Here is a 10,681-nt window from a genome sequence, read left to right on the forward strand (position 1 = left end):
ACAGCCGTGAACGCATGCGCTTCACGGCTGCCCCAGCGCCAGGCCGTGGATCGGTCGAGCAACCGATGCAGCGGCTCAGCTAGTGACGCCTTGTGCGGCAAAAATGGCGCGTAAAAGTTTAAAAGCCCTAAGAACGACTGCAGCTCCGCCTTAGAGGCAGGGGTGGGGGCGTTCTTAATGGCTGCAACCTTAGCAGGGGTGGGGTGGATTCCATGGGCATCTATGGAGAAGCCCAGGAAGTCCACTTTAGGCACAGCAAATGAACATTTGCTGCGTTTTAATTTGAGACCCGCGCCCCTAAAACGGTCGAGGACCTTCCCCAACATTTCGAGGAGTCCTGAGCGGCTGGAAGCAGCGATCAGGACATCGTCAAAATAGGGTACAACGCCAGGGAGCCCATGGAGCAATCACTCCATGAGGCTCTGGAAGAGCCCCGGGGCCACGGAAATGCCGAATTGGAGGCGGCGGCAACGGAAAGCCCCTCGGTGGGTGACGATAGTCTGCGCAGCCGCCACTTCGTCATCCACCGGGAGCTGCTGGTAGGCCTGCGCCATATCCAGTTTCGCGAAAATACAGCCCTGCCCCAGGGAGTGGAGCAGGTGCTGTACAACAGGGACTGGATAGGGGTTTGCCTGAAGGGCCAAATTGATGGTGGATTTAAAATCGGCGCAGAGACGTATGGAGCCGTCGGCCTTCACGGGGACCACTATTGGGGTCTCCCATCGTGAGTAGTCAACGGGCTCCAATACGCCCTGCGCCAGCAAACGGTCAATCTCCTCATCAACTTTGGCCCTTAAGGCAAAAGGCACCCTGCGGGCCTTCAGCCTAATGGGAGCAACCTGGGGATCTAGGTTGAGAGAGATGGGGGTGCCCTTATACAGCCCAAGCTGTCCGTCAAACACATCCGCATAGGCGGCGATGACGGCAGCCACGTCAGGGGGCGTGTCGGAGAGTGAATACACCCCCTGCACGGAGAGACCCAGGGCAGGGAACCAGTCCAGCCCCAGCAATGCGGGGAGGGGCTTCTCGACCACCAATACGGACAGGCATCCAGAAAACCCCCCGTATTCCACCCTGACTGTATAGCTACCCAGGGTTGGGATAAGTGACCCCTGATAGTCCCTGAGGGCCACGGGGCTGGCAGTCAATTGGCGTTTTAGAACGCCGGGGCAGAGCGCATTAAAGTCAGCCCAAGATATTATGGAGCGGGATGAGCCGGAGTCCACCTCCATTACGCATGGGGGGCCCTCAATGAGGACTGACGCCTTGATTCGGTCAGCACCTGTGGAGGCTTGGTAGATTGCCTCAGCAGGGGCGGCTGCTGGTCCTGGCTCCACGGCGTAACAGCTGGCTCTCGTGCGCGGCTGGCGGCGGGGCTGCTGCGGTCCTGCAGTCGTCTGTTGGCCGGAGGCTCCTTGGAGAGGTGGCGGAGGCAGCACAGCCCTGCAGACTTGGGCCAGGTGCCCTTTTTTGGAGCACCGGCGGCAGATGGACGCCCGGAACGGGCAGGCTGACCGGTTGTGGCTGCCCCCGCAGCCAAGGCAGGCTGCCGCAGTCTGGCGCGGTGGTCGCGGATTGCGACGTCTCTGCAGCTCTGCCAGACGGGCCATGAGCTCATCCTCCTCTTCAGCCGGGCTTGGCAAGGGTGCCAGCTGGTCAATGAGGCAGGTGCGGGCTGGATAGCTCGGCAGCTGGTGGTGGTCTATTTCTGCGGTGGATTGTTCGGACAACTCCACCGCCCGCGCCTCAGCGACCACTTCGGCCAAGGTGATTTCAGGCCGTGCCAGGAGGCGCCTCTTCAGCCGGAGGTCCTTGACCCCGCTGACGAATTGCTCCACCAGGTTGTCCTCAAGGTCCAGGAATTCGCAGGGAATGGCCATGGTCCTCAAAGACTGGAGGAACTGGCTCACATCTTCCTGCGGTTTCTGGACACATTGGCGGAACGCGTATCATCGCACTATCTTCGACGGGGTCGGGGCGTAATGACCACACAGTTTGGCCATTAAAGTGTCCCAGTCAAGTTCGTGGACTGGCAGAGGTGCTGCCAACGCCCGGGCGGCGTTGAACATTGGGGTTCCGCAACTGCTGAGGAAGAAACTACATTTCTCCTCCATCGGAATGCCCCGCTTCCCATTGGCCCTGAGGAAGCATTCAAATCGTTCTAAAAAGCCGGTCCATCCTTCTCCGTCTGTCCCGAAGGGAGCGAACGGGGGAAGCGATGCCATAGTAGCTCGGAGTTGTACGGCTCGGGAAGCTGAAAACTCGAGCGGAATATCGCGGTGGTCGGGTTCCTTCAGGTTCATCGCCTCAGAGCGATCCCACCTTCGTCGCCAGTGAAATGTAGTGGGAAAAGACGAGGCTTGACACGCTGAGGAACGTCCAACTTGATTTTATTAAACAGAACGGCAGTAACTAATACAGGAGAGAATCAGCCCGTTCCTCTGCCTGACAGCTATTTATACGAAGAGCTGTCAAGCAGAGGAACCAATCAGAATAGCAGAACAGCCCGCCTTCAGCCAAGCCACGCCTGATTGGCTAAGGCGTGGCATGGCTGTTGCTAGCTGTCAAGAGAGGGAATCCCCGGTCGTAAGTCGGGGAGGAAAGGAATATAACACTTGGATAGTTGCCAGGTCGATAGCTCCAACATGCAACGTTGTACAAGGAAATAGTCAGCAAGGAATCTTTCAGATAAGCACATCTTCACACTAATGAACTAATTGTCTCCTGCAAAAACCACTCCCCTTTCACTCCTATTTATTCCCTATGGGAGGGGTCATTCAGTGTCCCCCTGTGCCTTTACTCCCGAGTTGACCTCTGTTCCTTAATTGTTCCCTTCACATCAGGAACAGGCTCCAGCTGTTCTTCTGCCCCACTTATCTCTGACTCGGAGGGTAGCTGATAACTGTTGGATGGCCCTGGCCTCATCCTGCCTACAACACAGAGCACTCATCAGAGGCTTCCCCGTACTCCAGGACTCGTTCATGTTCCTCCCCAACCTCCTCCACTGGTGGTGGAATTGTTATTGTTTTGTGAGCTGCCCAGGTTGTGGTTACAACAGGGACAGCTATATAATTCTTTGAAAACCAAATAAGATAAAAATAATCTTGCAGCCTTGTAAATAAGCCAACGGACATTCTAACACACACACCACCACCCCAAGAGGCTAGTAATCCGGATCCTGTGTTAGATATGGCAGATAAATCTTTTCTTTGAGGCCAGGATCTAAATGTTTACAATTTAACTTTAAAACTGGGAAGGTTACCTGGGCTGGGCCTAATAAGATTAGTCTCCACTCTGACCTGGTACAAAATGGAACATAACATAAGAGCTTCAGTGGTGCAGTGGTTAGAGTACAGTACTGCAGGCTACTTCTGCTGCCTGCCGGCTGCCTGCAGTTTGGCAGTTCAAATCTCATCAGGACCAGGCTCAAGGTTGACTCAGCCTTCCATCCTGTCGAAGCGGGTAAAATGAGGACCCAGATTGTTGGGGGCAATAGGCTGACTCTGTAAACTGCTTAGAGAGGGCTGTAAAAGCACTATGAAGCGGTATATAAGTCTAAGTGCTATTGCTATTGCAAGGAAGTTTGATCTAATGGTTAAGGCACCAGACTAGATGCTAGGAGATTGTGAGTTCTAGTCCCTTCTTAGGCATGAAAGCCAGCAAGGTGACTTTGGCCTAGTCAGTCTCTCTCAGCCCAACTCGCCTCAAAAGGTGATTGTGGTGGGGAACATAAGAGGAGGCAGGGATATTAGGTAGGTTTGCCACCTTAAATTGTTTATAAAAATAAAAGTGGGAAACAAACAAACAAATGAAACCATCATTCCCCATAGGAAGAGCAAACTGGGCCTTGGATCAATACCAACAGGAAGTTGGTAGAAACAAATGGTCAGTTCACTGTTTCATTTTCCTTTATGTCCCCTGAAATGGGCAGAGCCATCCACCTCAACCTCACCAAACAACCCAGAAAGGGGTCAGAATACTCTGCCTTGGCTTTATTGATGTGTTCACTTATGAGTTACCAAGTGAGTTATGAACTAAAAAGCAGCATTGGCATAGCTTTGCATAGGTGATACTATTTGGAAGGCTAAGGAAATAGCATTTGCAGGGCACTTGGCTCAGGAGCAGTAGTGAGACTTGCAAAGTATGGAGTAGATTACAGATACCTATGCCGCCTCAATTACAGATTCTGATGGCTCACAAATTTGGAAATAACCCTGTAAAGTCATGCAGATATAAACTAGTCTAAAGCCTCTCTCCGTCTCTCTCTCTCTCTCTCTCTCTCTCTCTCTCTCTCTCTCTCTCTCTCTCTCTCTCTCTCTCTCTCTCTCTCTCTCTCTCTCTCACACACACACACACACACACAAACACACACACACACACACACAAATATACACACAAAGAACAGAAAAACATATCCAAAGTCTTGACTTTGTTTCCCCCTCTCTCTCTCACACACACAAAAATACACACACACAAAGAACAGAAAAACATATCCAAAGTATTGACTTCCCCACCCTCTCTCTCTCACACACAGACACAAAGAACAGAAAGACATATCCAAAGGCTTGACTTTGTTTTTCCCCCCTCTCTCTCACACACACACACAAATATACACACACCCAAAGAACAGAAAGACATATCCAAAGGCTTGACTTTGTTTCCCCACTCTCTCACACACAGACACAAATATACAGACACAAAGAACAGAAAAACATATCCAAAGTATTGACTTCCCCACCCCCTCTCTCTCACACACAGACACAAAGAACAGAAAGACATATCCAAAGGCTTGACTTTGTTTTCCCCCCTCTCTCTCTCACACACACACACAAATATACACACACCCAAAGAACAGAAAGACATATCCAAAGGCTTGACTTTGTTTTCCCCCCCTCTCTCTCTCTCACACACACACACAAATATACACACACACAAAGAACAGAAAAGCATATCCAAAGTCTCGACTTTGTCCCCCCCCATCTCTCTCGCACACACAGATATATATATATATATATATATATATATATATATATATATATATATATATATATATATATATATATATATATATATATATATATATATATATATATATATATATATATATATATATATATATATATACACACACACACACACAAAGAACAGAAAAACATAGCAATGCAGAATTCATATTCTCCATTCCAAAGATCTGGTGGAAGAGGCTAGTCTTAACTTCTTTTTTAAAGGCAAATGGGGTGGGGGGAGGCAAAGGTTTCCTCTGTCCAGTCATGTCCACCTCTAGGAGGCGATGCTCATCTCTGTTTCATAGCCAAAGGAGCCAGCATTGTCTGAAGATGCTTCCGCAGTCATGTGGCCAGCACGACTATATGCCAACATGCAGGAAAGGTTGTTACTTTCCCACTGAAGTGGCACCTCTTAATCTACTTGCTTTTGCATGCTTTCAAGCTGCTAGGTGGGCAGGAGCTGAAGCAGGAATGCGAGCTCAACCTGTCACATGGGGATCCTTGGCCTAAATCCATGATGGCGAACCTATGGCATGCGTGCCAGAGGTGGCATGCAGAACCCTCTCTGTTGGCATACACGCCATCGCCCCAGCTCAGCCAGTTGGTCATCAGATTTCCAAGGTGCGCATGCGTACTGTCCAGCTTGTCATCAGGTTGCTTTGGCACGTGCCTTCCAGTTTGGGCATTCTGTGCCTAAAAGATTTGCCATTCACTGGCCTAAATTATGTCCTGTAGAATACTGACACAAAACTAGGTCTCCTCCATCCACACCTGGAAAGCTTGAGATAAATGTTCTTTATTAAGAACTTTGGATCCACCCCATGTCTTAAATCAAGAGAAACAAAAAATATACATGCCAGTCCAAACCTGGTGCCAAGTTCTAGAATGATTTTTTTTTAAATTGAAGTCTGCATATGATCTTGAAATTTGTCCTTTATATCTGAAAGAGTTTCTTATTTTGAATATCCAAAGTCTTGACTTTGTTCCTCTCTCTCTCTCTCTCTTATTTTCTTTTTCAGGCAATGCGTTTGTGGTTAGCTTGGCCCTGGCGGACTTAGTGGTGGCCTTGTACCCTTATCCTTTAATCCTTGTTGCCCTTTTTCACAACGGCTGGTCCTTGGGAGAAACACACTGCAAAGCCAGCGGCTTTGTGATGGGATTGAGCGTGATAGGTTCCATCTTCAACATCACCGCCATTGCAATCAACAGATACTGCTACATTTGCCACGGTTTTGTGTACAATAAAGTGTACAGTTGGTGGAACACGATATTCTACGTCTGCCTTGTCTGGGTTCTCACCGTGGTTGCCACCGTGCCGAACTTTTTCGTTGGCTCCCTCAAGTACGATCAAAGGATCTATTCGTGCACCTTCGCCCAAACGACCAGCTCCTGTTACACCATTGCCGTTGTCGTCATCCACTTCATCCTTCCGATCACCATTGTGAGCTTCTGCTACTTGAGGATCTGGATTCTGGTGATACGAGTAAGGAGGAAAGTCCAATCAGAGTTGAAGCTGAAGATAAAACCAAGCGACTTCCGAAACTTTCTCACCATGTTTGTTGTCTTTGTTATCTTTGCCTTTTGCTGGGCGCCACTGAACTTCATAGGTCTAGCTGTGGCCATTAACCCTTCAGAAGTAGCACCCAAAATCCCCGAGTGGTTGTTTGTGGTGAGCTACTTCATGGCTTACTTCAACAGTTGCCTTAATGCAATAATCTACGGGCTTCTGAACCAAAATTTCCGGAAGGAATATAAACAAATTCTAATGTCCCTGTGGCTTCCCTCGTTATTTCATCAGAACACTTCCAAAGCAGCGGGAGACAGAAATACAGAAGAGCAAACTTTCTCCTGCTTTAAATAATAATGACCAAATTCATCCCAGTATGTTGTAAATAGATGAATGTGAATTGTAAATGTGTCCCATCGCATGGGATCAAACTGATTTCTTTGTACGTTTGTATGCCTAAATCTTATTCTGCCACTCCATCGTGACCACATGGAACTGAGCTCTCAACAAAGAAGATTCTGTTTACATTTTTATTCACTAGGAACAATTTTAAAAATAGCTTTGGAATTTGGAAAGTAAACTTAATGTTTTGTTTGTTTGCTTGCTTTAAGTTCAAAAACCTAGGTGGGACTTCAACGTATGGACAGAAACAATTGTGACCTTTGTTGAGTTTGTCCAAAATACGACTCTTAAAAAACAGAATCTGTCTCTAAGGAAAGAGGAATGAATGTAATTTAATGACAATTTTTTAAATGGTGATTATGGTGATTATTTAAACTTCTTTCAGCTGAATGCTGGTTCCGTCTTATTTAGTACTAAAAGAGCAAAATGGGAATAGCAATGTCTATTTCTCAAAGTTGACTTAATTGTTGTTTATTATTTATTTATTAAATGTATGTTCCCCCCATCTCATTGTCAAATGACTCTGGGTGGCTTACCCAGACTTCATAAAAGATGATGTATAAACATTAAGGCATTACCGTATTTTTCGGAGTATAAGACGCAGCTTTTTCCCTCAAAAAAGAGGGTGAAAATCTGGGTGCATCTTATACACTGAATACAGCATTTTTGGCCTCCTGAAACCCAGCCCCCTTTGCAAAAATGGCAATTCATAGCCTTTAGGAAGCTTCCAGAGTGCTCCTGGGGACTGGGGAAGGCAGAAATGAGTAAAAAACAGGCCATTTTTTGCTCGTTTCCCCTCCCCAGCCCCCAGCAGCACTCTATAAGCCTCCTAAAGGCTTATCATACCCTTTTTTGACAAAAAAGGGCTGTTTTTGGGAGGTCTGTTTTTTTAAATTTGCCTCTTCAAAATCTTGGTGTGTCTTATACTCCGGTGCATCTTTTTTTATTATAATTTTTTCAATTTTATTAACAAACATATAAAATACACACACACAAAACTTAGACGTACAACACATTTACACAATGCAATACAAACAGGAGCTTCCTGTTCTTTCTAATAGCAGTTATCAATCGATAGCGCTCACCTTATATTATTTCCCATTCAATTGTATTTCATTTGAGGTTCACCATTCTTAACTTTCTTATTTTACTCATAACTATTATTTTTGAGTTTTATTACATTCCTTCATTGATTCTTGTTTCTTTCCTCCATCCACCTATACCATTTATCACATATCTGGTAGAATTCTGATTCTTCTTTTCCCTGAATTTCTTTAGTTAGTTTGTCCATTTCAGCACAGTCCATAACCTTTCTTATTATTTCATCTTCGCTTGGAGTTAGTTTGTTTTTCCATTTCTGGGCAAAAGCAATCCTTGCCGCCGTAATTATATGTAGTATTAAATACTGGATTTCTTTTTTGTATTTCGCAGACATTATTCCTAATAAAAAAAACTTCAGGTTTCCATTCTATTTTAACCCCCATTATTGCCTCCAGCCAATTTTTGATCTTTTTCCAAAAAAATTTAGCCTCCTCACAGGTCCACCATAAATGGTAATACGTTCCGTGTATCGATTCGCATTTCCAACATTTTGGGGAGGTATTTGTTGATATTTTAGCTAACCATGTTGGTGCCAGGTGCCATCTATAAAACGTTTTGTACTGGTTTTCCTTGTATGCAACTGAGAGTGTCATTTTTAAGTTTGTTCCCCAAAATTTTTCCCATTTGTCTAATTCAATATTAGTTCTGCGCCCATTTTATCATTTGTTCTTTCACAATTTCCTCTTCCATTTTATACTTCAGGAGAAATTTATATATTCTCCCTATCATCTTTCTATCTGAGCTTTGAATAATTTTATCCAATTCGTGTGGTTCTGTTTCGATGTCATATAATTTGATATCTTTATTGTATTTAGTTTTGATTTGAAGGTAAGTTAGCCAGTCAATTTTCATGTTCTGTTCTGCCAATTCTTCAATTGTTTTTAAGTTTCCCTGTCTATCAATTAAGTCTCTATATCTTAGCATTTTGTTCAAATCTATAAAATTTGGATGGGTCATCCTTTCTGTCGGTGATAGCCAATTCGGAATTTTCACATAGTGGTTTTTTTTAATTTTGAGCCATTTTTGCAATAACGCTCTTCTAATTAAATGATTTTGAAAGTATTTGTGCGTTTTATTTTTATCATCCCATAGGAATGTATGCCAGCGTGCTTGCAAATCATGGCCTTCCAAGGTCAAATTTCTTTTATTCTTTAGCTCTATCCAATCCTTCACCCATGTTATTGATACTGCTGATGCGTATAGCTCCCAATTTGGTAATGCAAAACCTCCCCTCTCCTTGCTGTCTTGCATTGACTTTAGTTTAATCCTCGCTTTTCATCCCGGCCAAATAAACCTAGCGGTTATTTTGTTTAATTCTTGAAAGAATTTTTTACCCGGATTAATGGGTGCGGCTTGCAACAGGAATAAGATTCTTGGTAAAATATTCATTTTAATTGTCGCTATATGTCCCATGAGTGATAGTTGAATGTTTTTCCAATTTTCTAGCTCTTTCTTTATTTGTATCACTAATTTATTATAGTTATCATCTTTAATTGTGGAACATTTTGCTGACACCCAGATCCCCAAGTATTTCACTTTCTTAGTTATTTGTATTCTGGTTGTTACTTCCAGTTCCTCTTCTTGCTTTTTTGTCATGTTCTTGGTTATCATTTTTGTTTTGTTTTTATTGATCTTTAGTCCTGCCACTTCGCCATATTCTTCTAATTTTTGAATTCATTTCAGACTGGATTCTAATGGGTCCTCTAGAACAAATATTAAGTCATCGGCATAGGCTTGGGCCTTATATTCTTCATTTTTGAGTCTTAAACCTTTTATTCCCTGGTCCTTCCGAATTTCATTTAATAAAATTTCCAAAGTCAATATAAACGGCAAATACTCCGGTGCATCTTATACTCCCAAAAATACGGTAAGTTTTATTCAGCGTCCCAGGCCAGTCAAAAGGGGCTGATTTTGAGCCTCCTGTTGTGTTAGTTGCAAAGTCGTGTCCGACCCATCGCAACCCCATGGACAACATTCCTCGAGGCCTCCCTGTCCTCTACCATCCTCTGGAGTCCATTTAAGCTCACACCTACTGCTTCAGTGACTCCATCCATCCACCTCCTTCTCTGTCGTCCCCTTCTTCTTCTTCTTCTTTTCAATCTTTCCCAGGCTTTTGAGGCTCTTATGGAAGGCCAAAAAGTTGGGAGGTGGCTCTCAACTCATGGAGCACGATGTTCGAGATGGCGGGAGTCAATTAAATTGATTGCCGTATTTTTCAGAGTATAAGAAATACCGGAGTATAAGACGCACCAAGATTTTGAAGAGGCAAATTAAATAAAAAGTTTTTGCACTCTGCAGACCTCCCAAAAATGGCCCGGTTCACAAAAATGGGTCCATTTTTTTGTCAAAAAAGGGCATCATAGCCTTTAGGAGGCTTGTAGAGTGCTCCTGGGGGCTGGGACAGGCAAAAAGAGCAAAACAATGGCCCGTTTTTTGTCAAAAAAGGGCATGGGTAGCCTTTAGGAGGTTTATAAAGTGCTCCTGGGGGCTGGGGGGCAAAACGAGCACAAATAGCCCATTTTTCACTCATTTGTGCCCTCCCCAGCCCCCAGGAGCACTCTGGAAGCCTCTTAAAGGCTATGCACGGCCATTTTTGCAAAGGGGGTGGGGTTTCGGGAGGCCAAAAATGCTGCATTTAGTGTATAAGATGCACCCAGATTTTCAC

The 10,681-nt window shown here is 45.0% G+C and overlaps 1 protein-coding gene across 1 annotated transcript in view; it reads left to right on the top strand.

Annotated features, from left to right (window-relative positions):
- Window positions 1-8,520, top strand: part of MTNR1B (melatonin receptor 1B) — a 47,066-nt gene extending 38,546 nt beyond the window's left edge. The window contains 2 exon segments of the mRNA XM_081950714.1: window positions 6,026-6,825; window positions 6,827-8,520. Coding sequence (XP_081806840.1) covers window positions 6,026-6,825; window positions 6,827-6,898 — 872 coding nt within the window. The 3' untranslated portion in view covers window positions 6,899-8,520.
- Window positions 8,521-10,681: the final 2,161 nt, after the last annotated feature.

The sequence above is a fragment of the Natrix helvetica genome, assembly GCF_964273705.1.
Source record: "Natrix helvetica genome assembly, chromosome: 4".
In the NCBI taxonomy this organism is placed as follows: domain Eukaryota; kingdom Metazoa; phylum Chordata; class Lepidosauria; order Squamata; family Natricidae; genus Natrix; species Natrix helvetica.